Below are 27,869 nucleotides of genomic sequence, written 5' to 3'. Positions count from 1 at the left end.
GGAGATGGAGGTTGCAGTAGGCCAAGATTGCGCCATTGCACTCCAGGCTGGGCAACAAGAGCAAAACAACAACAACAACAATAACAACAACAAAAGTTGTGAGTAGAAAGGCAGGAAGGAAATGAAGAGAAGTGGGTGTAATGGAAGCCAGTGGAGTAGAGTTTCAGGTGCCAGAAAGCCATGGGGACTGAAGGGCATCCACTGACTTTGAAGCTAAGAAAGCTTTGGTGACCCTTCCCCCAGCCATTTTGGTGGTGTCATTCAGGTAGAAGACCCATTTCTTGTCTACTAGTAAATGGACATAGGGAATGAAAGGAAATAGGCAGCCATTCCTTTGTATACCTTGGATGATTGGTTCCTTGGAAGTATCTTTTCTCATCAATTGGCAAAAATGGTAACTTGAGCAAGAGAATAGTGAGTCATGTATATATATATTTTCCACATCCACACGTGAGGAATGAAGTACATCTGAGGCTGGCCAGCCAGGCTTCTTTGTTGGTTGAATGACTGTGATGCAGTTTAAATGGTATTTGTAACCCAAAAATTCTTTCTTTTTTATTTTGTAGTCTGGTTCTGGATTCTTCCTAGGTACTTATTCAATTCTATGTGTAGTTATTAAAAAATCTACAACCCTCAAACTGTAAATATTTTAACTTGGTTTTAAATGAGAACAAAAGGGGGAAGGAAGATGAGTTGCTGCCAACACAGTGGCAACTCTCAGCTGTTCTGGGGCAGGAGAGCTAGGTCACCTGAGAAACTTGTGTACTTCAAGTACAGGATTGGTGAACTGGACCAGAGAGTGGGTGAGTCTGGTCCTTTTCACTATCTGTTCCCGGTATGAAAACATTAAATAGTTTTACTGTTTCAATGAAGGAAGTCCTCTCTTCTCACTTTTAAGCAAAAGCCAGCAGCCTGTCTGGTAATTAATATGATATTTCCATTTGCTAATGTGGACTGAAATTTTCAGCGTCTTAATTTTTGTTTCTTTTATTTTACATTTAATGTTTATTTTGCATTACTTTGTTTTAGTTCTGAATTAGTTTTTCATTATGTGTTTAGTAATCATTGTTTCTGTTTTTTATGTTGAACATTTAAAAATCTTCATTTACTTAACATTTATAACATATCCAGAATTTAATATTGCTGTGAAGTCAGACTAGGCCTGTATTCATTATTTTTTCTTGTAGGATTTTTGTTCAGTCTCTTTCCTAATATTTGCGATGTTTGTTCACTTGAGAGCTAAAGTCTTCTCCCCCATTTTCCTAAGGGGAAGCATATTGTAACTGTCATTAAATAATTTCCCCATAAACAGTGTGCAATGGGTTCATGTTTTTATAGCCTATTTTTTGGTGGGAAGGAGTACTGATGTGCTAGGTAAGAATGATGGATTTCGCTTTTGTCGTTGGGCCCATAAATAACAAAAATATAACAAAAAATAAAAACATAACAATAGTTTACTTTTTTTTACTCAACAGTGTTTATATAGCTCGTTGTTGTCAATGCTGAGGGAAAAGAAAGTTGGAAGGAAGCAGTGGTCAGCAGCGTCAGTTGTCACAAAGCAGTCAAGGATGGGAAGGCTGAAAGAATTCCCCATTTGCTTCAGCCTCTGAAGTTCTTGGCAACCTTAGGGAGAGCAGTTGGCGATGGAAGGGTGGACAGCAGCCAGCTGCCATGCTACTCAGGAGTGACAGTGATGGGAGGCCCCGGAGCACTGAGTGGATGGCTGTCCTGGGGAACTGGCTGGAGCCCTTCCATCTTCCCTTTTGCGTTTACTGAACCTGTATTGTGAGACTTTCAAGAGAGCTTCATGAAAGTTCTCCAACTTCAGGATTGCTTGTTTGATTAATATATTCTCCATCTTGAATCAAAGAAGGGTTTAGTGCTGGAGAGGAAATCTTAGAGCAACTGAAAAGATTGGAGAGTTTATAGTTAAAGAATATACTGTTCTGGCCGGGCAGAACGGTGGCTCACACCTGTAATCCCAGCACTTTGGGAGGCCAAGGTGGGAGGATCATGTGAGGTCAGGAGTTCGAGACCAGCCTGGCTAACATGGTGAAACCCCGTCTCTACTAAAAATACAAAAAAATTAGCTGGACGTGGTGGTGCATGCCTGTAGTCCCAGCTACTCAGGAGGCTGAGGCAGAAGAATCCCTTCAACCAGCAGGCAGAGGTTGCAGTGAGCCAAGATCACACCACTGCACTCCAGCCTGTGCGACAGAGCGAGACTCTGTTTCAAAGAAAAAAAGAATATACTGTTCTGGTTTTAAAATAAGTCAGTGAGAAAATAAGTATTTGTACTTGTTTTTGTTTTGTTTTGTAGATGTATAGAAAACCTGCGATTAGGTGTGTTTTTCATAGGCTTCTTAAGTCCAGATGGAGGTCTTGCTTCCCTCCTGGGTGTATCATCAGTAGAGAGTAAAATAAGCAGTAAAATGAGCTTTTCCCAAGTATGAAAGAACAGACGTTTGCTTTTCACACATGGAGTGTAAGTGTGGCGTGCTTGCTAACTGTGACTAAAGAGCATGAAGTTGCATAGGCAACCATGTGGATGTTGAGATTGCTAACTAGTGGGTCTCTGAGAGAACAAAAGTGAAATCCTGGCTTCTATTTCTTATTCATTCCTCTCTGTGTCCGTGGGGATGCAGCATTTTTGAAGGAATCAATTATCCATTTGTTAGTCAGAGGAGCCTTGCAAATTATACATTAGGAGATTGATTTCTTGGGTTCACTGTTGGGGGACTGATAGCTTAAGGTGGGATGATGAGGAGTATCAGGGGAAAAGAAGTTGCCACAAAGAACACCATTAAAAGCAGCTTTCGAAATGACCGTGAATTTATTCCTAATTGAAGAGCTGACATAATCCATACTAAGTGTATTTATTTCAAGCATCTTACATTAGGTAATTGATTATCACATGAGGTGTACATGTTGGTAATTTTACCTTTTCTTTAAATTTAAGAACTTGAGACCACCTGTAGTGGACTTAGATTTAGAAGATATGTGCTGGTCCTTGCCCCCTCCTGCTTACTCGGACTTCTTTTTTTATTCCATTAAGGAAACATTTTTGTATGTTCTATAGTGTCAGCTTGACATTATTGATTTTTGAACAAACTCACTTATATTGTCCAGAATTCCAAACATGTCTCCATTAGTAATAAAATTGTAGCTAATGGAAAATACAGCTGAGGCCATTTTTCTCTGGTCTTCTTTTCTCTCATCTCTTTCACTTTCCCACATTTATGCCAGTATTACATCTTTGCAAACACACACCCCAAATTTTATGTTTAGATGTGATGCTTTCTGCTCATTGCTGTTATGGTAAAAGGTTTAGGAAAATCAGTCATTTTAGCTATGCAGAATCCTGTACTAGAAGGTTTCCCTCTATGTTTGGGAATATCCTGTACCCTTTCTCTCTTTCCGTTTTTTTTGTTTGTTTGTTTGTTTTCCTGTTGTTGCTGTTTGTTTCTTTGTTTTCAGTGTATAGAAATGGTAGATGTACATAAGGCATTTGTTTCTTTTATAGGATTATGGATGCCAGGCTAGTTGCATGCAACATTGACAGTTGTAATATTGAAATCCTCTTGTTTGTTTGTTCTTTATTAAATGTTATGGAACTGTTATGGAAATGGAATGTGCATAGCGATGATACTCAGTTATCACTCAAAAATATGCATGTAAGTTCCTGCAATCATGGTTTTAAATATTATATTTGATATCTGGTTTCTTTTTGTTTTTAGATTAATGAATTTCCTACCTTGCCATATATTAAAACTATCTTCTGATTAGAAACAAAATAAATATTTTTTTTGTAGAAATCTAGTAAAGCATAGAAAGGAGTAACCCAAACATTAATAACTTAGCACTCAGATATAACCAATGCTAATATTTGGGAGTATCTGCTTCCAGTCACATAGGTGATATACAAATACTGTAAGTATAGTAATATTCGGCTAACCTGGAGTTAACCAAACTTCAAGATTTGAGAGCACAGTTCTCCCGACAGCCAAATCTACCCAAGACTTCTGACATACACTGCAAGTTGTGGGGATTCCCAAAACCACCATCATGTTTGATGGGTAGGAGACTCACAGAACTCACTGAAAGCTGTTATATTCATGGTGCTTTATTACAGGGGAAGGATACAGGTCAAAAATCAGCCAAAGGAAGAGAGAACATACAGGCTACAGCATGGGATGGTTTCAAATGTAAAGCTTTCATTGTCCTCAGGATGTGCTACCCTCCTGGTATAGATGTGTGCTAACCGGAGAAGCTCACCTGAGCCTCAGTGTTCAGGATTTTTATGTAGACTCTATTACACAGGCATGATCGACTGAGGGTTATTCATGTGGTTAATCTCAGCTGCCAGGTTGACTAATACCACTCTGACCCAAAGCCCCCACCCACTAAATGATTGGTCTTTTTGCTTTGTCCAGCTCCCATGCTAATACGATTGGGTATGGCAGGCCTACCCTAATGTCTGGTCTGGCCAGCCCCCTGCCTTTAACCTAAGATGTTCCTGTCTATTACACAGAAGCCAAGGGCAAGGGCTGGACCTCTCACTGGACAAAGCCAAATACCTTACTACATAATACCTTTTTGTTAAGTTAATTTTTAAGAATTATCATTTAGATGCTTTGCTTTTAGAAATTTAGATAATTTCTATTTCTTAGTATCTTACAAAAGAAACTTGTTGTGAAAAGACCTTTGTGAAATAGTAATCTTTTTGCTTCTCTTTGGTCATAATAGATAATGTATATTTTAAGTAATTTTGATACACATTTTCAAATACCCTTCAGAAACATTTTCCAAATTTGATTTATTACCAGCAGTGTAAGATGAGTAGAGTATCCTTTTTTGTGCTTCTTTGCCAAAACTACTATTTTAAAAAGTTTGCTGTTTCCAAAGGTAAAATATGTTATTGTTTTGGTTTTCATTTTTTTTTGTTAAATTGACTCTTGTTCTTGTTTACCTACAATTTATGCACATTGACTGTTTACTTGGTTTGATTTTGGTGACTAAAAAATTCAAATTTCTTCAAAAATCACTCCAAAGAAAATTTTAAAATGTGTAATAAGGTACAAAGATGTTTGCAGTCTGCATGACATGGGGTAAATATCCTTAACCTATAATTACTTCTTATAAATCAGTTTAAAAATTATGGACATCTCAAAAGTAAAATAGTTTCTGCTCCTGGATTCATTCTTAGAACTAATAGCTTAAGACTGCAGTTTTTACTGATGTATTAACTAGCTTTTCTCTCCAGTTCTCTTTAAAGTGACCCAAGAAATGGGAAATATTTATACTTTCACTTTGAAACAGAGAAGGGAAGACTGTAGTAAATAATTAAGTACTAAATAATGTGATTGCATTGATTTTGGGGAGGCATAAATCAAGTATAATTTATAATAATTTAAAGGTAATTGCGAATAAGATAAAAGTAGATCAACAGCATCTAATTCTTGGATAGAAAAGAAAAAGAATTTGAGTAATATAGCAAATAATAAAAAATGAAATGGGGAAACATAAAAACTATAAAATAATGTAACTAAGCCAATGCTAAATGGATCAGATATTGTTATATTGATTAAAGAAAAATAACCTTAGCTTTGAAGGACACATATTTTACAAAATGATGAAAGTGAAACATAAAAATGTGGGCAAAATACACAGTAAAAAGCCAAACAGAAATCAAGCGTGTTGGCAGTAGAAATGTGATAAAAACTAGAATTTAGGGCAAAAGAGCATTAACCAGCAGAAGGCATAGTATATTGATTACATTTACAAGTTAAAAGGAAGATTGAGTATAATCATTATATCCTTTGATATGCCAAATTATAGGGCCTCTAGTATCTGGACCAAAATTCATTTGAAATTCAAGGATAAATGAACAAAACTACAATTGGAGTATGAAGTTTTTAAAACTTGTTTTTAATCAGTCTTTGATAGATGAAAAAGAAAACAGTAAATATATAGAGAAATTAAATAATATAAATAGCATGATTTTAAAATACATATTTTGAGCCTAAAATAGAGAATATGAATTATTTTGAAATTATGTCTTAGGTTTACAAAGATAAATTATTAAATTTCTAAAAATAGATATTATACAAACCACATTCTCAGACCACAATGCATCCACACTAGACTTTATTAATAACTAGATTAATGGGCAAATACAACATCACCATCCTTGGAAATGAAACAAAATGTTACTTTTCTCAAAAAGGAAATAATTACTGTAATTACACATTAACTTTTGTCCTTTGGTTTTTGACCAATGATAAATCAAAAGCATTTTATTATATGACTGACAAATGAGTCATTATAATTATTAGGCAGTATATTAATGTCTGGAAATTACAAGATGGTGAACAAAATTGTTCTAAAGTAAAAAGGGAAAAAATTAAGGAATAATAGTAAGAAATTAATAAAATAGAAAAATTTTAAAATAAAGCAAATTGATGAGTTTCTGCAAAGAGGCTAGTACAGCTGATAAACACCTGATAATGATAATCAAAGAAAAAAAGGAAACACAAGTACTTATACCTGTAAGATATCTGTATATTTGCAAATAAGAAATGAGAAAAGTAATAGTACCTACCTTATAGAATTGATGTATTAAATGATGTATGTATAAAACTCATAGAATAGAGCCTGATGTATAATGACCGTATAGTAAATATTAACTTAGTAGTAATAGTTTTACTATTTATTCTTAGTAGTATTAATATCATCAGTATTATTAAAACAGTTAAAGAACAAAAAGTAAAATAAAAGATATTTTCATCACTGATGAATTTAAAATGTGCTATTTTTTTTCTTGGAAAATATGAATGACCAGATTAGAATGAGAACATTTGAGTAGCTTGACAATTAAAGTGGAAAAAAAATGAAAAAAAAAATCTCAAAATTTAAGAAATAACCCATTAAAGATGTCGATCTCAGACATTTTCCTGGGCCAGTTCTTTTTTATCTTCTTAAATTTTTAATGTTTATTTGTGAAATGTAACTTTACATAAAACGTGTAGTAAAACAGATCATCACCATGCTAACAGTCACAAAACTACCACTCTGTTGAGAGTAAACCATGTGACTCTTCCTGATCACAGTGTTCTCTCTTCCCCTCAGAGGTAACCGCTATACTGACCTTTATAGTAATAACTATCTGACTTCTCCGTTTTATTTTAACAACCTGTGTGTGCACCCCCTACACACTCTGGTTTTGCCTGTTTTTGTGTGTTGTGTAAATGGAATCACACAATACTTGTCAGGAATGAGGAAAGGATGCTTTCTGTGATTGCTGCTCCTTGAATAAAACTGTCAAAGGAATATTAAGACCTCTCAGGGGAAACATATTAAACTTTATTTAGAGATACTGAAGAAGACCTAAATAAATGGAGAAATGTTCCATGTTTGTGGATTAAAAGATTCAATATTACAAAGATAACAAAGGGAGAGCTCTCAACATCTTACCATTAAGTGCAATATTTTCCTAACCATTCAGAAGATATTCTTTAAGAGACTGAGGAATTTTTCTCCTTGTGTGCTAAAAGTTTTTTTCTTTTTAAATACCATGAATGGATATTGAGTTTCATCAAAAACTTTTTGTAGCCCTTGAGATAATTCTATGATTTTTCTCTTTTATCAATATAGAAAATTAGCGTTTATAGGTTAAATCAGCTTTGTATTTTTGGAATAAACTTGGATTTTCTCTATAGGCTGGCTTTGTTAATTGTTTCTTTAGGATTTTTTCATTTATGTTTGTGGGTAAGATTTACTTGTACTTTTTCTTTCTCCTAATATTCTTATTGAGTTTTATTATTATAAGGTTATCCTGGTCTGGTAAAATGGGTTGAGGAGCATTTCCTTTTTATTTTTTTTCTCTGCAAGAATTTATGTTGAATTGGAATTTTTTATTCTTTGAACATTCTCTCATGAAGTTAATATTCTAGTGAGTGAGTTTGAAAACAAATAAGTAAAAGATATACTAAGATAGTGGCAAGTGCTAAGGAGACAAAACAAAAGCAATGAGGAGTTATGAAATGTTTGGGTAAAATGTTGACTTTTTAGATTGGTTGGCCAGATCTCACTGAGAAGATGATTACCAGCACAGAGTAGGCAGAAAAGCATTCCGGGCACAGGGTGGACAAATGCAAAGGCCTTAAGGCTGGAAAAGCAGCAAAAGGTCATCAGGACTGGAGTAGAGAGAACCTGGGGAAGAGGGGATGAGGTCAGAAGTTGGAGGGAGGGCAAAGGCCAGATAATTTAGGACTGTCAGGTCATAGTAAAAATTTTGGCTTATTTCTTGAGATAGGAGGCCATTGGAGGGTTTTAAGCAAAGGAATGTCTCTTATCAACCTGTTAACATAGTGTCACTGTGCAGGCTTGCTGAGAATAGATTTCTAGTAGAGTTAGGGCAGGAGAAAGTCACCTAGTTAGGAGACCATTAGGGTAATCCATATGAGAATGATGGACCAGGATAGCAGCTGTAGGGGTGGTGAAATGTGGTCCGAGTCTGAATAAATTTCATCAGAAGAGGTGATAGGAGTTGTGAAAGATTAGATATAGAGTGGACATAAAGACAGGAATCAAAAGTAGCTTGAAAGTTTTTACCCAGATCAACTAGAAAAAGGTAAGCAGAAGGCATTAACTGAGGTGGGGAAACCATCAGGAAGAGCCCTTTCCAGAGGGAATATTGGGATATTGGTTTTGGATATGTTTTAGATGAGGTGCATATTAGGTATCCAAGTACAGATATAAAAGAAACCATCTTAGATACTGGTCTGCAATAGGGAGAGGCCCTGCCTGGAGATAAAAATGTAGGAGTCATTCCATGGCCTGGAGAAAATACTATGTTTTGAGTATAGATGTAAAGAAGAAGAGGTGCAAGGACTGAACCATGAGATATGGAAGTCAGAAATTACCAGTGGTGTTACGTGCTCCAATTAGGTGAAGTAAGTTAGGATTGAACAAGGACCATTATGTTTAGCAACATTGGGGTTATTTGATCTCAAAATTTACAAGAATAAATACTTGAGAAAAGCCAAAGAAAATGTGAAAAATTGTGACTGAGACTTACTAGATATCAGAACATACTATGTACACCCTCTATAATTAAATCAATGCTGAATTGATACAGAAATGGACAAAGAGACCACAACTGAAAACTCAGAATGTTATGTGAAAATTAGCTGGACGTGGTGGCATGTGCCTGTAATCCCAGCTACTCGGGAGGCTGAGGCAGGAAAATCACTTGAACCCGGGAGGCAGAGGTTGCAGTGAGCTGAGATCATGCCGCTGCACTGTAGCCTGGTGACAGAGCTAGAATCTGTCTCAAAAAAAAAAAAAAAAAGAAAGAAAGAAAATGAATTCTGAAATGTGAAAGACTTAAATATAAGAAATAAAGTAATAACCATCATGCAAAAAAATAGGAGACTGTATATACAATGTCTGGATAAATATACCTCATACCCTAAAAATAGAAAAGAGCTCTTATAGATTGACAAAACAACAAACATGTTAATAGAAAAAAATGAGTAAGAGAAGTGAACAAGCAGTTTACAGAAGATCAAATTAATTGGTCAATAGACTTAAGAAAAATGGTTAAGTTTATTAGTAGTCAGGGAAATGAATCAATGAATATTGATTGTTGGCAGAAAAAAAAGTGAAAAAAAAACCCTTCTATTGCTAATAGAGGTAAGTGGGAAAAAGGATTCTCTTACCTCAGAGGTATGATTTTTTTCCCCCATAATGTTGCTAATGTGATGGCACAAATGGTTTCCATTCAGTGAGAAACATGTTGTAATGGAAACTTTGTTTATTTGCACTTGGAATGCTATTGTGTGGCATACATAGCCCTTAGTAGCACTGTGGCTTTAGACCACTCACATAAATTCTTGAAGCCTCATTTTCCTCGTTGTGAGATGGAGATAACCAGCCTTAGCTGACTGCTTTCCTCTGGGGTTGAATAACAGATCTTGTGTATGCCAGGTCTTTGCAAATGATATAATGTGATTTACAGAATATTAGGATAGGCCATGAGCTTTTCAATACCAGAGTCCAAGAACAAATTACATAAACGTGTATATAGAAGGAAAATCTACTAAGTGTAACTTGCAGTAAAGAAGAGCTTTGTAAAGAAGGCTTGATGTCTTAGTTGCTTTCATTATTGGATCTCAGTTTTCTGAGCACAGAACAACGCTGTCCAGTAGAACTTACTGCAGTGATGATGTTCTGTGATCTGTATGCTTTCCAGTACTAGTCACATGTAGTCGTTGAACACTTGGCATGTGTTAGTGCAGCAGAGGATCTGATTTATCGAATTTTAATTTAACTTTCAGTTTTAAAGGCTGCATGTGGACAGTACCATATTGGACAGGAAACCTAGGCTGCACACACTTACTAAATTATAATTTGAGGCAGCTTACAACCAGATGCCAAAGAAATTACAATCAGAGGTAGGTGCAGTTTATATTTGCCAAGACTAAAATCGATATTTAAAAAAATGTAGTTTGATGAACTCAAGATCTGAATAAGGAAACTATTAACAGAAGATATTCAATTTGAGGAAGGAATTTATTCAAAGACTATAGAAGTTGAACATTTAGACTCCTCAGCCGGAAGTCCAGACATGCTGGCCTAGGTGCTTTCCCAGATCAGCTTTTGCTTTCTTTGTAGATTCCTTGCTGCCAGTGCAGTATTCTTCACTCCTCCCAGGTTGCAGCCCTGGCTCCTCTCTTTTCTCTGTTTTGATTCCCTGCTATGAGCTTCAGTTTATTCTTCTACAAAATGGATCAAATATCTATCTTCAAGGAACCTTTACTCTTTTAACATTCTAGGAACTTTAAGGAGCTAGCTTATTTTTCATGGACTGCATTTCAGGGGTGTCGCTCATGTGGTGATTTAGGGATCAAGATGAGAAAGGATTTTGTAGCCAGGAGTCTCATCCTCCACGTCGAAATGTCTTTCCATAGCATCAATCAGTGGGTGGCCTTTTTGAGGTCTGGGAGCCTTGGTCTGCCCTGACCTTTGCCTACTTGATCTGAGATATTTTTCAGTTGAAGATCCCACATTCAACTTTGCATATTTCCATTTATTTTATCATCAAGCCAAACCATTTTAAGGCTAAATATTTTTTAAAAACTACTCTGCAAGCTCATGTTGTAGCTGCTGTAGGCTTACTTTTCTTCTCATAGTTTCTACTGCGCTTTGTGTAAGATAGTTGGAAACTGTCGTTATTTAAGAAGAAAACAAAGAGGTTACTATTTTACAAAGAGCAAAGACATTTGATTGTTGATATATATTTTCCTGAAGTTTTACACATATTTTTGTCTTTTTCTTTTTAGAGTCCTGTGAAGATAAATCAGATTAGCTTGGATGAAAGTGGAGAGCACATGGGTGTGTGTTCAGAGGATGGCAAGGTATGGCAAAGATGTGGTCATGCTGAGACTTCTGTGGTGCCAGCCCCAGGTGATCGGAACAGCACCTTGCTTACTATATACCTGCATTAAGACAATCTTGATTATTCTTTCTGAGTATTGAACTTGCTTCTGATTGGTCATAATTTAAGTAAAATATATTTTGCACAAATGTGCCTTAGGAAAAGTAATTACAAGAATGTCAATAATGTAACTAGTATTAAGCTGATTAACAGCTGTGGCAGGGTGACGTGTCACCTTAATCATTACTACCGTGCCACTTCTACTTCAGTGACTAGTCTGCAGTTCCTGCAAGACAGTAGTTTAATGTCTTTCTGCCATAAATCCACAAAATTGGATTTTGTGGGCATGATTTCTGTGGGCCAGTGGTTTTCATTTTCACACACAAGTTATGAATGTTTCTCTTGAATTATAGAATCTTTTGATAAGCAATCATAGTTTATCAGAAGAATAAAGTGTCTTACAATGGCCACATTAAATAAATGTAAAATCAATATATGTACAGTTTTCTAAAAACCTGGCACCTACTTCCTCGACCAAGGACATACATCATTTGTGCAGTGTATAACTAACAATTACCAGTGCTTCTTGCTGATGTTGAGCTGTGACATTTAATGGTTGTGGTGATTGATTTTCCACTTGTAAGAATGTCTTTTTTGTTTTTAAGTCGATGGAAATCTTTTCTAATGTTGGTTTGCAATGATAAAATCCTAATGCACAGTGTATTTAAGCTACTTTTCTAAAATAACAGTTTGAGAGAGTGCATTAAGAATCATTATAGATCTTTACATATTCCTTACTGAGTAAAGCAGATTTCCTAATCTAATTTTGTATTTTTTATGTGCCCTAAATTCAGTGGGCCATTAAGATGGGTAAATTAAAAACAGTATACCCGGTGTAAAAGAGATATACCCATTTAATCTGTTAACAAAAAGCAACATGAAGTCTCTTGACATACAAGAATGCATTTTATATATCTAAGCCTAATGTTGCCCAAAGAGTCTTTTGAAACAGTAATTGGAACACTACTGCTTTTCAAAAAGCACTGTCAAATTTTACAGTACTTTCAGAAATTCTGAGATTGTCATGATTATCAGAGAGAGATGAGGGAGGAGTTGGTTTGTGCAGAAATGGAGAAGAATTATCCACACCGCTGAAACATTTTTTGTGTTCATGTATTTGTAAAGAAAGATAATCTTCATTTTGTTTTCTTAAAGGTGAGAAATTCCTTTTGGGCTGTTATCAATTTAACCGAACTAATTTGTTGAAAGATAGTACTCATTTTTATTAAAAATTGGAAACAAATTTTTACTAAATACTTCATCTAGGAATTTTCAGAGCTTTAAATGTTGAAGAATTGTTATTTAATGCACCAAAGTGGAATATGTTAGCTACTCCATCTGGTGGATAAGATGAACCTCAGATTATCTCATGGTACCCTTCTTGTCAAACACCTTTGGTTTCCTATTTTGGTAAAATTTATAGCTGCCTATTTTGGTGTGGAACCATGATATATTTTTGGAAATAATTTTCCCGTATTTTTATTAACATTGATAGAATTGAAAATAAATCTTTTAGTACACATAATTACATGTAAGCTACTCCCTTACCATGGGTTAGTCAGTATTGTGAAAATTGAGAAGCTAGTATAGAATGATCTGGTAAAGTGGTTGGTGATGATAAAAATATAAAGACATTACACAAACACATTCCAGATATCTAAATCTAATGCATCTTTAAATAGGTTTTGTGGGTATTTTTTCCTTTCTTCAGTGTGTTAAGGTTCCTAGATAAATAATTATTTATTAGGTTATTTCAAGGATAACCTTTGATATTTGCAATCATTTTTCAAGTCATAATTCCAGCAGTTGTTTAAAATTTACACCGTTTATTCAGCTGGTGCTCATTTTCAATCTTTTTTTGTCATGACTTTTCTGCAGTTCTACATTTTGAGACACACACATATATCGTGTGTGTGCGTGTGTGTGTGTGTGTGTGTCTGTGTGTGTGTGTTCAGTTTCAGTTTACTGGCATATGTTTCTAGAAAACTTTTAGGATAAGTACATACACGGTTTATTTTGGGATTTCTTGCATATGTTGCTTTCATATGTAAACTATAGTATAAAATTCTGGGTTGGAATATTTTCTCTCAAAATTTTGGAGATGTTGCTCCCTTTTTTCTGACATTTATTTTTGTAGACATGTCTGAAACCAGCCTACTTTTGTTCTTTTCTAAAACCTTTACAATCTTTTTTTTTGGTCCTGCCTTGGAACTTGGACTAATAATAATAATTACAACAAGAACAACAACAGTAATAAATGGTCTGTGTAATTCAGTTTGCTAAGTTATGTCTAGTTCTGGTCTCTTTTCATTAATTTTTTCTGGAGCACCATCAGTCCTTTTGATCCATACACTGAAGTATTGTTTTCATTTCAGAAAAGTTTAGTTCGGTTATAATTTTGATGATTGCCTCAGCTGCATTTGTTTTCATTTCTTCAAAGAAATTCAGTAATATAAAGCTGAAGGCAATATCGCTCAGAGGGTAGGAGCATAGCTCTGTATTCCAGCTGCCTGGGCTGGCATTCCCACTTGGTGTGTGAAGTTGGGCATGTTGCTGGGCCTGGCAGTGCCTCCCTCTCCTCATCTTGGCAGTGGGAGGCCCCTGAGGAGTGTTGTGAGGTGCAGGGGATATGGTAAGCTGTCAGTTATGTATTAATTGTTTTTATTGCTAACCATTCATTTTTAATCCATTGCAGTCTGGCCTCTTCCTGTCTCCCATTCTTGTACCTGAACTTTTCAAGGCAAGAGGGTGAATGATTAAGCACTATTTACCCTTCTCCTCCTTTTGGCAATACGTAGGTTGTATAGAAAATTGTTCATTCATATTGTGTGACGTCTCACACATATACTTTGCTTTCTCATTTTTAGCCTTTTATTTCTGTGTAGTCAGGGAGAGTTCCTCTACTTGTTTATTCCCTTCGCTGATTCACTTTTCTTCCAAAGTCAGTTTTGTGTCTTACTGCTTCCTGGAGTAGATTTTTATTGCATTTTGCATTTTTAATTTGTCTGAAATCTTTCCCAATTCTGTTTTCATATCAGCCTGATATATATTTAATTTTTTAAAAATTAGAACTTTTTGGCCAGTGCAGTGGCTCACGCCTGTAATCCCAACACTTTGGGAGACCGAAGCGGGCAGATCACGGGGTCAGGAAATCGAGACCATCCTGACTAACACGGTGAAACCCCATCTCTACTAAAAATACAAAAAATTAGCCGGATGTGGCGGCGGACGCCTGTAGTCCCAGCTACTCGGGAGGCTGAGGCAGGAGAATGGTGTGAATCCGGGAGGCAGAGCTTGCAGTGAGCCAAGATCACGCCACTGCACTCCAGCCTGGGTGACAGAGTGAGACTCCATCTCAAAAAAAGAAAATAAAAATATAAATAAGTAAATAAACAAACAAAAATTACTACTTTTTATATGCCATAGAGTGTCAGGCGGGTGTTGTCTAGTGGTTAGCAGTGGAATTCTCCTGTCACTTCTTAGCTGTGTGATGTCTGCTAAGTTATTTATACCTCTCTCTACCTCAGCCCATTTCCTCCCCTGTAAAATGGGGATAATAACAGTACCTACTTAATTATTAGGAGGATTAAATGAGTTAATATATGTAAATTACTTGGAATAGAACCTAGAACAGAAAAATCACTTAGTAATTGTGAGCTATTATTATAATCATTGTCGTCATCTTCCTGTTTTTCTGCTCCAGGTTCTTAGAGGTCTGATCTTCTTATTGTGGTTGCCAAACAGTTTTCTAGTTTTTTCTTTGGTTTCTGGTTAATATTAAGATATTTCTTAAAGCATGGTTTTTCTCCCTTTGAATCTTTGGAATGTTCTGCAGGACTTTTTTAATAGACCTTGGCTATGTTTTTGTTTGATTTGTTTATCCATTCCAGAACAGGGAGATCTCTTCCTCAACCTGGGTTAGCAAACAGATTCAGTGTCTAACTTGCCCTTGTTATTGTTTTGGGTATTTTAGAATCCCCTTAGTTCAGCAACAGGGACCCTAAAATGAGCTCAGTTTCCTGTAACTAAATGAAGGCAGCTCTCTGGGGGGAACTAGAGGCTTCTGTCATCACTCTCTGGTCTCTGATAGTCAACCTGGGTGGAGAGTGTGAAAACCAGCAATCTTGACTGCCAGAGTCCCTTTAGCTACCACTGGAGGTATAATGACAGTTCACATGTCCACCCTATTCTGATTTTTAATATGTTGTTTGGAAGCAGAAGTTTGAGAGAGGCTGTTACAAGGGAAGTCTAACTGGGAAGGTCATATAGTACTCTGGCCACCTCCGTCCTCATTTCTCTGCATCAGGGCTGTTGCCCAGTGTTCTGGTTGGCAAATACATAGAATTTCATGCTAAAGTGGAGAATGATTACATCCCTTACTGTTTCATGAGGGTAGGTTTCCTCTATTTCGGGTAACAAAACGTGTACCACATACTTCTAAGGTACTCACATGGCTCTCTGGTTTGTAGCTAATGAGAATTCCCCCAGGACTTTGCAGGAGCTTGGTTCTATGGCTCACAGTTAGGAATTTTCTCTTTTTCTTCATTAGGTATTTTTTTTAGCAGGTTCAGGGTAGTTCTTAGGGCTACTACAGGAGATACCATTTTCAAAAGGGTCCTCTCTCGTAACCTTTAATTATGTGATTCTTATCTCAGATGAGCTCTTCCCAAAAGCCGAGGGATTCCCTTCACAGATAAGTGTGATTTTCACGGACAAAATGGCAAAATAAATAAAGAGGGAGAGAGAGGGGAAATAAATGAGAATTGTTTTGGATTTTATTAGCTTTAGTAGTATAACGTGTGAGCAGCTAGTTTGGCATGTCATAGTAGTGAAATGAACCAAAACATTGAAGATTTTACAAATCACCCTTGTGCTGATACTGATAAAGCTTATGAGATTTGTCTCGTGAAGTTATATGTTTTTTATATTGAAATAGAATATAAGAACAGTTGAGGAAAATGTTGCTCAGTTAAACATAGTAATAGAAACTGACCAGAGAGTTCTATTCTTGATTTGCCACCTTCAGCAGTTACTCCTCCAGCCCCTACTGTGGGTATGACTGACATTTTTGCTTCTGGCGAATTCTTAAGGATAGTGATGTGTATCGGTGCCTGTTTACTATGAACTTGTTTGATTTTGTTCTCTTTTTTGTTTATTCCTCTTTATCACTATACTATTATGCCTTCAATATGCATTTTTAATTTTTAAAGGGACATTTATCCTCAGCAATTCCTAATTTAATTTTCAGCATTACATCCACAGTCCCGGTATTTATCCACACATTTACTGATCTGTCAGTCTTTTTCTACAGGCTTATGCATCATTTGTTTACATCTCATATGCTTTTCTGCATAATAGAAATCACTTTTTTTCTAAAATTTCTTTATTCCATCTATAAGGCAGAAGGAAGTTTATCCATTTGAATGAATAATTAGCTTCATTTAATTTCAATTTCTGGCATAGAGTGCCCTTAATTCAAAGTCTGATATTCATGTTCTTTTCAGTTTGGCACATATTTAAGGCTTTTGAATGTTTTTTTGTTGTTGTTCTATTCTACTCTTCTTACACTTTAGGTAAAAAGATATCTTTATTTTTTGCAAATTTCAGTTTATCCTATATAAAGATAGCATGTAGAAGAATAGGATTTAGAAAACCCGGGTTCTGGTTCTAACTCTTCTGCTTATGATTTTTATGACCTTAGGCAAGTCATTTTTCTATAGAATCATCAGTTCAACAGGCATAATGGTATTTGCTCTTAGACCTAGCAGTTTTGCTATGAGGACCAAATGAGGAACAGCAAAACATTGCCAATTGTGCAGACTTCAAAAATATCATTTCGCCTCACCAGAAAGTTTGAGTTTGTTTGTTCAGGGTGGGATTTGGCCATTAGTTTCCAGGAATTTTAACTGTACAGGTGTGTTTGAGAACCACTAAGGTAAAGCGTGTTGACACATTTAGGGATGTAAGTTAGTAGCAGTAGTATGAGATTTAGCACAAGACCATGCAGTACCTGACCTTATTGTACTGAAAAGAAATAGATTAAGTTAGGAGAAGTTCAGCTTGCTAGTTGAGCAGGTATTCATACTGAGGTAGCTTCATCAAGGTGGCCATTTGTTGATTCACTCCATTAAGATTCCCATGATTCAGGAACCTCCTTCTTTTCACCTGATTTTCTTAGATTTGTTGGGGTCCATCAAGTTAAACTTCTCCAGGTAAAGTGAAACCCTGAATGCAGTGCTTTCCTTTTCTGCTTTTTAGCCATTATTTTATAAGATGTTTGTTATATTATCCTATGCCTATATATTTCCATAAAAGTAATGACTTTATACCCTCTGAACAATGAGAAACAGGTGATGGGGGGGACATATGTGTATTTGCCATGTGAAGAATACATTTCAAGGCCAGCCTCAGGAAAAATGAAATTCCTTCTGTTTTACATTATATTATCTCCTGTTTGTAGAACCCAAATAACAAACTTGGCACAAGTATATGAAAACAGTAGTTACAAAATGAGTGGATGGTCCCCAAAACTTTAACTTTTAATGCATGAATCTATTTCCCAAAATTATAACATAAGTGAATTTCCTGCTTGGGGCTTGAAAGAATGAACCACTCAGAACTTACCAAGATTAAAATAAGAAGAAATTGAAAGTTTAAGTAGTCCTATATTTATTTTTCAAATAGAATTTATAATTGGAAACCTTTTCACAAAGAAACTATCTTAGTCTATTTGTATTGCCATAACAAAATACCTTAGACTGGGTAGTTTATAAATAACAGAAATTTATTTCTCACAGTTCTGAAGGCTGGGAAGTCTAATTTCAAGGTGCCAGCAATTGGCATCTGGTGAGGGCTGCTCTCCTTGCTTCCAAGATGGCGCCTTGTTATTGTAACTTCACGTGGCAGAAGGGATGAATTATGTGTCCCTGTGTGGCAGAAGGCAGAAGAGCAAAAGGGCTAGCTAGTTACCTCAAGCTCTAGCTAGTTACCCCAAGCTTTCTTATAAGGGCACCAGTCTCACCTATGAGGGCTCCACCTTCATAATTTAATCACTCACTAAAGGCCCTACTTCTTAATACCATCACCTTGGAGGTTAGGTTTCAACACAGTGAATTTGGGGAGAACACATACATTCAGACCATAGCAAAGCCATGAGACCTAGATGGCTTCACCAGTGAATTCCTACAAAAGTTAAAGAAGAATAATACCACTATACTAGAGACTAGAAAGACAGTGAACACATTCCAATGTTGGGAAATAGTTCTCATTGGCTCTAGTACTATTTGTTAGCTCCAAGCATTTGAGATCTCATGGAATTCTCATGCTGAGAGTATAAATAACCATCGCTTTGGAGGTTAGGTTTCAACGTAATGAATTTGGGGGAACACAAACATTCAAACTTTCTCATGGTGAGAGCGTAATTAATTTGAAACCACTTTGTGAAATGGTTTGCCTATTAAATGTGAACATGCACATAACCTATGACTCAGCAATTCCATTCCAAGTTATACACCCTTCATAAATATGTATATAAGTCCACCAAAAGATTTGCAAAGCATGTTCTTAGCAGCAGTATTCATGATAGCCCCAATCTGGAAACAACCTAAGTGGTCATCAATGGAAGATGGATATGTGAATTGTGATATATTCATACATGAAATAATACCCAGCAGTGGCAAAGAACCAACCTCTACTATATGCGACAGTGTGGCTAAATCTCACAAAGAAAATGTTAAATAATGAATGAAATAAATCAGTGAAATAGAATATGATTCCTTACTTACAAAATCCTAACACCAGCACAACTTATCCATGCCAGTAGCTTTGAGGGTAGTGATTAGTTGGAGGGTGTTATTTACTGGAAAGGGAAACAAAGGAGCTTATTGGCTTCTATTTCTTGATCTAAGTGATGGTTACAGGGATATGTTCGTGTCATAAAAATTCATCAAACTATAAATTTATGATTTGTATTTTTTATAGCATGTGTTTTATATTTCAGTTTTGTTTTTGTTTTGTTGTTGTTAAGTAAAGCACTCAGAAAATATACTAAGTATGAATAAAGTAGCCTGGAACAACTTTAAGGGAGACACTGATAAGCAGGAACTTAAATCTTTCATTTCTGTATTCTCAGTAGATTTAGCATAAGTTGTGAGTGAAGTGTGGTTCACCTAATCTCTTACCACACTGATCTACATGGTTGGTTTATTTTATATATATGAGAGACACTAAAAAAAATCTCCCCTTTCCTTTAAGGGATGAAAAAATAGTTCCTTTAGGGATAGCTTATGGAAGTTTATAAAAGAATATTAATAACTTGTTCAAATCTGTTTCATTGTTTTAATGGCATGCATTTAATACAATTTGTGGTGATTGAAGGGAACTCTATCCATGGAATGCTTATGAAAGCTTAATTGCAGCAAAGTACCCTCAACCTGATGGGATTTTCTTTTTTCTTTTTCTTTTTCTTTTTCTTTTTTTTTTTTTTTGAGACGGAGTCTCGCTCTGTCACCCATGCTGGAGTGCAGTGGTGCAATCTCGGCTCTCTGCAACCTCTGCCTCCCAGGTTCAAGCAATTCTCCTGTCTCATCCTCCTGAGTAGCTGGGACTACAGATGCACGCCACCATGCCTGGCTAATTTTCATATTTTTAGTAGAGATGGGGTTTCACCATATTGGTCAGGGTGGTCTTGAACTCCTGACCTTAGGTGATCCACCCACCTCGGCCTCTGCCTCTCAAAGTGCTGGGATTACAGGCGTGAGCCACCGTACCTGGCTGATGGGATTGTTTTCATTAGATATTTAATAGAGGTCACGGGGCCTTAAAATTATTAAATATTCTACTTTTCTTATTGATAGTATGTGTTCATACTGACTCAGTAGCCTTCTCTATTGCTGTCATGGTGAGCTGATACAATCCATTTTCTTTGTAGGTGCAGGTATTTGGACTGTATTCTGGAGAAGAATTTCAGGAGACTTTTGACTGTCCCATTAAAGTAAGTATTCAGCAAGTTTTACTTTTTCTAAGGGTTTTCTCAAGTAAGGCAATATGGATTACAGTAATTTGAACATTACCACTTCTGTATTAATTTTGTCAGTAAGTATCTGTTCAACACTTCAGATGTACTGGATACTATTTAGATGCTGTGAAAGAAGACAGAATGTGTATTTTGTGACTGTGATCTCAGTCTGTCTTCAGGGGTATTTTATTATAGTGAGTGAGATCACTCACACACACACACACACACACACACACACACACACACACACACGATCTGTGATAAAAGACTCAAAGAGGTAGAAATAATATTAAGCGTTCCAAAGCTGAAAGGAATCACTTTTAGCTGTTCTTGTCAGTGATGGCTTCATTGGTGGAGTGATGTTTAGCTTGGCTTTAATAAATGGAGAAGGACTGATGAGAGAAGCTGGTTTTCCATGTGGAAGAACAACATAATAGAAATGGAGAGGCTAGAAAGTTCACCTTGTGTTCAGGAAATGGCAAATTGTCCAATTTATTTGGTACATAAAAGACTGATTTCACAAGAGGATGTGGAGGAAGATTGGGCTGGCTTTACATTCAGGCTGAAGAATTTGGACTCCATTTGGTAGATAACTAGAAATTACTGAATATTTAAGAACAAAGTAAATAAACTGAGCTAAGCTTTAAGAAAATTAATATGGTGACTGTATACAGTATTGATTGAAGGACAGATAAGAGTCAAGAGGACTAGTTTTAGATAAAAATTATGGTAGTTGAGGTGTCTATTATAGTTGTTGAAGGAAGAGGTCATTTATTTTTTTCACTTGTTTATTCAAACATTTATTGACCAGCAGGTAAAGGAGAGATAGGGTCTGATGTACGTTTTAAAAAGTTGAATTTGCCAGAGTGGAGGGTGATTTAAACAGGAGAGTGATTGGGGACAAAAGACAATTTAGAAGCCTAATATAATACTCTAGGCAGGGCATTACAGGATCTCAATGAAAAGAATGATAGTGAATGTTCAAGATGGAAAGGATGAAATTTATTTGGACAGCCTGTGCTAAATAGACTTAGCGAGCCTTAGTGATGGCTTGGATGAGGGTGATGAAAGACGGAAGAGCTCAGGGTCAGTTCAGGTTCTCGCTTTGGGGATGGGGTGTGGGATGCCATCAGTTGCAGTAGGGTATGTTTGAGTAAGGACATGGCTAGTTTGGTCCTGAGTTTAGATAAGTGTAGTACATCAGGTGGGGATGTTACGGAGGTTTTAGAAACATGAATATGGGCCTCAGGATGGAGATTGGCCCTTAAACACAAATGTGATAACCATAGTTGAATAAGGTGAAGCTATTTTTAAAGATATTATCCAATTTAGAGCTGTAGAGTGAGAAGAGAAGACTGATGGTGAAATTCTGGAACACTCTAACTTGAATACTCAGGCTGTGGAAGAAAAAACAGCAAAGGAGTCTAAGAAGAAGCAGTTGGAGGGACTGTAAGGAATCCCGAAGAGTGGTGTCAGAGAAGCCAGGGGAGAGAGGGTTTCTACAAGGAGGAAGTGGTCAGCAGTGTCGAATGCAGTGTGGAGATTAAATAGGGGGAAGGACTGAAACAAGGGCATTCTATGTGGTGATTATGAAGTTACTGGTGACCTTGCTGAGGACTCTTTTCAGAGCAGGAGGGTCACTATACATGAAGGAATAAATTGGAGATGAGGAAGTAGAAACAATCAGCAGAGACTGTTCTTTAAAGAAATTTGGTAATAAAGAAGAGAGATCATCTGGTAGAGAGAGGGGCCGTGTCCTGGGAAGGTTTTTGCCGATCATGTTTTGGTTCATGGCAAAAACCAGTAAAGAGGAAAAGATTAAAAATAAAAGAGAATGCTTCTTGGAGCAGCACTAAGCAATGAGATCAACAGCTTAGGTAGGGAAGATAATCTTGGAAGAGTCCTAGACCCTCTGCCTGTGAAACAGGCATGAAGGAAGTGGACTGAGCCTAGCTATTGCAAGTTAGACAGTGAAGGAGGAGCACTTGTGGGCAATGACCCTGATGGCTTTATTTTCTTACATCTGAAGGGAAGAAAAGGGTAACATAATGTGTTTGAGGAGCAGAGGAGATGTTTGGAATCAGTCACTGATCTACAGTTATGCATTACGAGAGAGCTAGGGGGAGAGTTTAAGAATGTGAAACAATAGAATGTGTGAATCCTTCAGTACTGGTATTGAGGATGGATTAGGAAAGTGTTGAAGGGAAGAAGGGCTAACCTGGGAGGTAGGAGTGGTTAGAGCAATGAAGGATCATATGCTAATCCTTAAAAATGACATTGTAGGAAGAGGAATCTATTCCATTGTAGGAGGGAAATGTGTCAATTAATACAAGTATAAAATATGTTTAATTGAAGGTATATAGAAGTATAATTGTGTGAGATTTTGTGTGTGTGTTTACCTAAAAAAAATTCTCTATGTTAAATTAGAAAAACACAAAATTAGTCAAGTTGGTGATTTCATGGGTGGTTTGGAGATAAAGAGAGAGGGAGGTGGAGTCTATGCAAGCTTACAGCCACAACAGATGAGCTCCAAAGATGGAGGTGCACTGAGTGGAGCCACGAGGGCTTTTGTTTTCATCCCCTCCCCAAGATGTTAATGATGTTATGTAATCATAAAGCCCTTGCAAATGAAGGAAACAGTAACAAGGGTGGTGGAGCAACCTTAAGAGAAACCTGGGTAGCAAGGGGCTGGAGAAAGATTGGATGAGTGGGAAGCAGATGAGAATCAGGGGAACAGATTGTATGTAAAAAGCTAAGTCCTGAATGGTTAGCTCTTTGGGCCTGTAGCTCTGTTCTCTCTCCATTGATGGGGTCTTGGTGTAAGTGGGCTAAATGTCTGGGAGGCTGCGTTGCCACTTGGTGCCATCTATCATTGAGAGTCATCTTGGACAAGGAGTTAGTTGGCTTCTTTCTGTTTTTTTTTGTTTTGTTTTCTTTTCTGTAAATTGTATCCAGTTAGAAACAGTTGTGACATCTTGCTGCCTTGACCAACCTCCCTTGACCTCCCTTGCTGCCTCTATACAGGGGACATCCACTTATAGGGGTCCTCAGCCAGAAACTAGAACTGACTTATCCTACTCTTTGAGCTTTGACCTGGCTTCAGAGAAGAAATCTTTTCACGTAAGACGAAAACTCAGATGTCATCAGTTGTTGTAAAATATGATTTGAATATATTACTTCCTACCAAGGTTTCAGGATAATTTTTAGATCATGCTGCTTGAACTGTGTCAGGGGTTTTCATTCTGTGCATTGGCCATGACTCCTAAACCAGAGTTGGGTTCTGTTTCTCTTGTAGATTATTGCTGTGCACCCACATTTCGTGAGATCCAGTTGCAAGCAGTTTGTGACCGGAGGGAAGAAGGTAAGTGCTGTGTGTCTCTACCTTGATATGTATCCTTGAGGGGTGTTGTGTGTTTACTCTGTAATTTATCCTTAATGTTTTTATGTCTGGCTATTCATTAGGAGAAATTCGAGAAAGACAAATGTAATGAAATCTGATGATCATCATCTCTTGGGGGAGTTGTGGCTTCAGTGTTTCTCACTACATTGCTTTTTTTGTTGAGACGGAGTCTCGCTCTGTCGCCTAGGATGGAGTGCAGTGGCGTGATCTTGGCTCACTGCAGCCTCCACCTCCTGGGTTCAAGTGGTTCTCCTGCATCAGCCTCACGAGTAGCTGGGATTACGGATGCCCACTATCATGCCTGGCTAATTTTTGTATTTTTAGTAGAGATGGGGTTTTGCCATGTCTCTACTAAAGACATGGCCTGGCTGGTCTCGAACTCTTGACCTCAGGTGATCTGCTCTCCTCGGCCTCCCAAAGCCCTGGGATGACAGGCGTGAGCCACTGCGCCCAGCCTCTTGCTACATTTCTTTGAAGTAGATATAGGACAAGAAAATAAGAGAGCTTTTACATCTAGAGCTTTGAAACATTGCCCCTCCCACAAAAAAGAGGCAGCATTTAAAAATAACAAAAGCACACTTAAACTACTGATTTTTTTTTTCCGATTTTTTTTTTCCTTGTAGAAAATCTCTTGCGGGCCTTGATAAACTTTTAGAGCAGTTATGGCTACTCTTCGCTGACATGTTCATGGCACATTTTATTATCTCAGTGCTATTTAAAAAATAAGAGATTGGACTGGGCATAATGGTGGCTCACTCCTATGATTCCAACACTTTGGGAGGCCAAGGTGGGAGGATCACTTGAGGCTGGGAGTTTGAAACCAGCCTGGGCAACGAGTGAGACCGACTCTACAAAAAAATGAAGAAATTAGCTGCGTGTGGTGGTATGCCTCTAGTCCTAGCTATTGAAGAGGCTGAGGTGGGAGGATCACTTGAACCTAGGAGTTTGAGGTTGCAGTGAGCTATAATTGTGCCATTGCACTCCAGCCTGGGTGAAAGAGCAAGACCCTGTCTCTTAAAAAATGTAAAGAGAAGAGAGAAAAACTTTCATATATTAACATTTTTCTGTTTATAGATGTAGTAAATTCTCAAGTTAAAGAATCTGTCTGCTTATAGAATAAGTCAAATTAGTTTTTTTCTGTTTTTATTACTTAGAGATATTTTAAAGACTATTTTTATAATAAATGCTATCACCATACTGGAACTCCGAATATTATTTACTATTCGGTTTGGAGCCAGTGAAAAGGAAGTAGTCTGTAGCTATTTCTGTAGTAGTATAGAGCTATGGAATGGCTGCTTTGAGGCCCAGCTACTGAATGCTTTTAAATGTTTTATGATACTTATCTGTCATTTTCCCTTGGTTCAATAGTTAATAGAATGATAGGGCGGGAAAACCTTCTGGTCGTTACATGACTCGTTGTAATGAGTGGCAGGTTGGTAGATCCTGATTCCATTCCACAACATAAAGCCAAGATCACGCCAGTTCTGATTTCTGTTAGAGAGCCCCTCCTTCCGCCATCTCACAGCCCATTGTTATTCTTAGGCTGTAGTTGCATTCACCTTATGTTAAAATGTCCAGGGGACTAATTAGTGGGAATTACAGACCTAATCTCACATTCTCTAGCTTAGGTCTGCAGCTGATCCACTCCTGAAAAAATAACTGCCTTACTTGTCTTTGTCTTTGTCAGCCTCAGGAAAGAGTAGCGTTAACATTCCTCTCGTATTTCTTCACTAAACACTTTTTGGGTTAAGAAATTTTGTGTATGATTGTATTAGGGTTCTCTAGAGGGAGAGAATTAATAGGATAGATGTGTGTGTGTGTGTGTGTGTGTGTGTGTATATATAGTAGTTTATTGGGGAGTATTAACTCACAAGATCACAAAATGAGGTCCCGCAATAGGCCATCTCTGCAAGCGGAGGAGCAAGGAAGCCAGTCTGAGTCCTAAGCTGAAGAACTTGGAGTCTGATGTTCAAGGGCAGGAAACATCCAGCAAGAGAGAAAGATGTAGGCTGGGAGGCTAAGCCAGTCTAGTCTTTTCATGTTCTTCTGCCTGCTTTTATTCTGGCCATCCTGGCCAGATTAGCTGATTAGATTAGATTGTGCCCATGCAGATTGAGGGTGGGTCTGCCTCTCCCAGTCCACCAACTCAAATGTTAATCCTCTTTGGGCAGCACCCTCAGACACACCCAGGAGCAATACTTTGCATCCTTCAATCCAATCAAGTTGACACTTGTTATTAACCATCACAGTGATAATAGCATAAGTTCACATAGCTGAAATTTAAACCTAGGTGTTCTTATTAAAAACTCAGTAAGAATGAATAATTTTTCTTTTTTTTCTTTTTTGAGACGGAGTCTTGCTCTGTTGCCCAAGTTGGGGTGCAGTGGCATGATCTCGGCTCACTGCAACCTCCACCTCCCGAGTTCAAGGAATTCTCCTGCCTCAGCCTCCTGAGTAGTTGGGACTACAGATGCCCACCACCCTACCCAGCTGATTTTTGTATTGTTAGTAGAGATGGGGTTTTACCATGTTGGCCAGGCTGGTCTCAAACTCCTGACTTCAGGTGATCAGCCCACCTCGGCCTCCCAAAGTGTTGGTATTACAGGCATGAGCCACCATGCCTGGCTGAATAAAGAATTACATTTTATTTAATTCTCACTGGGAATGGTCACTGCTTTTTGTTTTAAATGACTTAAAACAACAAACATTTATTATCTCATACTTAGAAAATTCAAGAGTGGCTTAGCTGTTAGGCCCTGGCTGAAGGTTGCTCATGAGGGTACAATTGGGATATTGGTTGGAGCTGCTTGACTGGGACTGGAAGGTCAGGTTCTAAGATGTCTGCTGCCTTCTTAATAATCTGCTACACACTTAAAATATTGATAAATCACTTTGGTTTAAATATTTCCCTAGCATGTAATGGATGCAGTTTTGATTTTCAATTTCCAATTTCAAGAGTTAGAGATTTTACAGTTGTCCCCTATTTCTTGAAGGTATTAGAATAAAAGAACATACCAGAGATAATATGAGTGTTGATGTCCATGTGGTAGGACTGAAGATTTGGAGGAGAGATTTTGCTGTGTTGGTTTATGTTTTTGTTTTTGTTTTTGTTTTTGTTTTTTTTGAGACAGAGTTTTGCTCTGTCACCCAGGCTAGAGTGCAGTGTCGCGATCTCGGCTCACTGCAAGCTCTGCCTGCCGGGTTCACGCCATTCTCTTCCCTCAGCCTCCCGAGCAGCTGGGACTACAGGCGCCTGCCACCATGCCTGGCTAATTTTTTGTATTTTTAGTAGAGATGGGGTTTCACTGTGTTAGCCAGGATGGTCTTGATCTCCTGACCTTGTGATCCACCCGCTCGGCCTTCCAAAGTGCTGGGCTTACAGGCGTGAGCCACCACGCCCGGCCTGTGTTCTTTAATAATCAGTGTATTCGTGAAGTTTAATAATTGCTTTTCTGCTGCAAGGGATACCTGTAGTCTTATCAAGTTTGCCACATTAATTCTGCTGCATGAGTGTCTTGTCTCCCTGTAGGATGTCTGGGTTAACTGTCAGTAACATATTCTTCATCCTTTTACTTAGCATTTGATATCATTTGCAGACATCCATAGAAAGGACAGTGTGCATGCAGCAGTCTGGGTCAGAGTCCATTGAGTAGATCCATGAGCAGTGCAGGAACAACAGAGTAATCTAGCATCTAATTGTTGGTAAGATAACATGGGAAGAGCTTGGAATTTATAGAAAGTTGGACATTGTGATAAGCAATAAGATAAGTAGAATTCAAAAAATGCTGAACAGGCAGAACATCAGGGGTTTGGTTTGTCTCTTTGGTTGTCACTGACTACTTGACAAGCTGTTCTATGTTCAGTCTTCTATGAGAGAGAGTAATTTTTTTTTTCCTATTCAGTTCTCCAAAAATGCATCTGTTGACATCTCATTCCAAGCATACAGAAAAAAG

At 37.4% G+C, this 27,869-nt stretch overlaps 1 protein-coding gene across 2 annotated transcripts in view; it reads left to right on the top strand.

Moving 5' to 3' along the window:
- VPS41 (VPS41 subunit of HOPS complex) overlaps positions 1 to 27,869 on the top strand; it is a 198,690-nt gene that overhangs the window by 82,476 nt on the left and 88,345 nt on the right. For both annotated transcript variants that reach the window (XM_031012850.3, XM_031012851.3), the window contains 3 exons: positions 11,346 to 11,420; positions 20,430 to 20,492; positions 23,812 to 23,877. In XM_031012850.3, the coding sequence (XP_030868710.1) occupies positions 11,346 to 11,420; positions 20,430 to 20,492; positions 23,812 to 23,877 (204 nt within the window). The remainder of the gene's footprint in view (positions 1 to 11,345; positions 11,421 to 20,429; positions 20,493 to 23,811; positions 23,878 to 27,869) is intronic.

Source organism: Gorilla gorilla, chromosome 6 (assembly GCF_029281585.2).
Source record: "Gorilla gorilla gorilla isolate KB3781 chromosome 6, NHGRI_mGorGor1-v2.1_pri, whole genome shotgun sequence".
NCBI lineage: Eukaryota > Metazoa > Chordata > Mammalia > Primates > Hominidae > Gorilla > Gorilla gorilla.
This window is presented reverse-complemented; position numbering and strand designations above follow the sequence as displayed.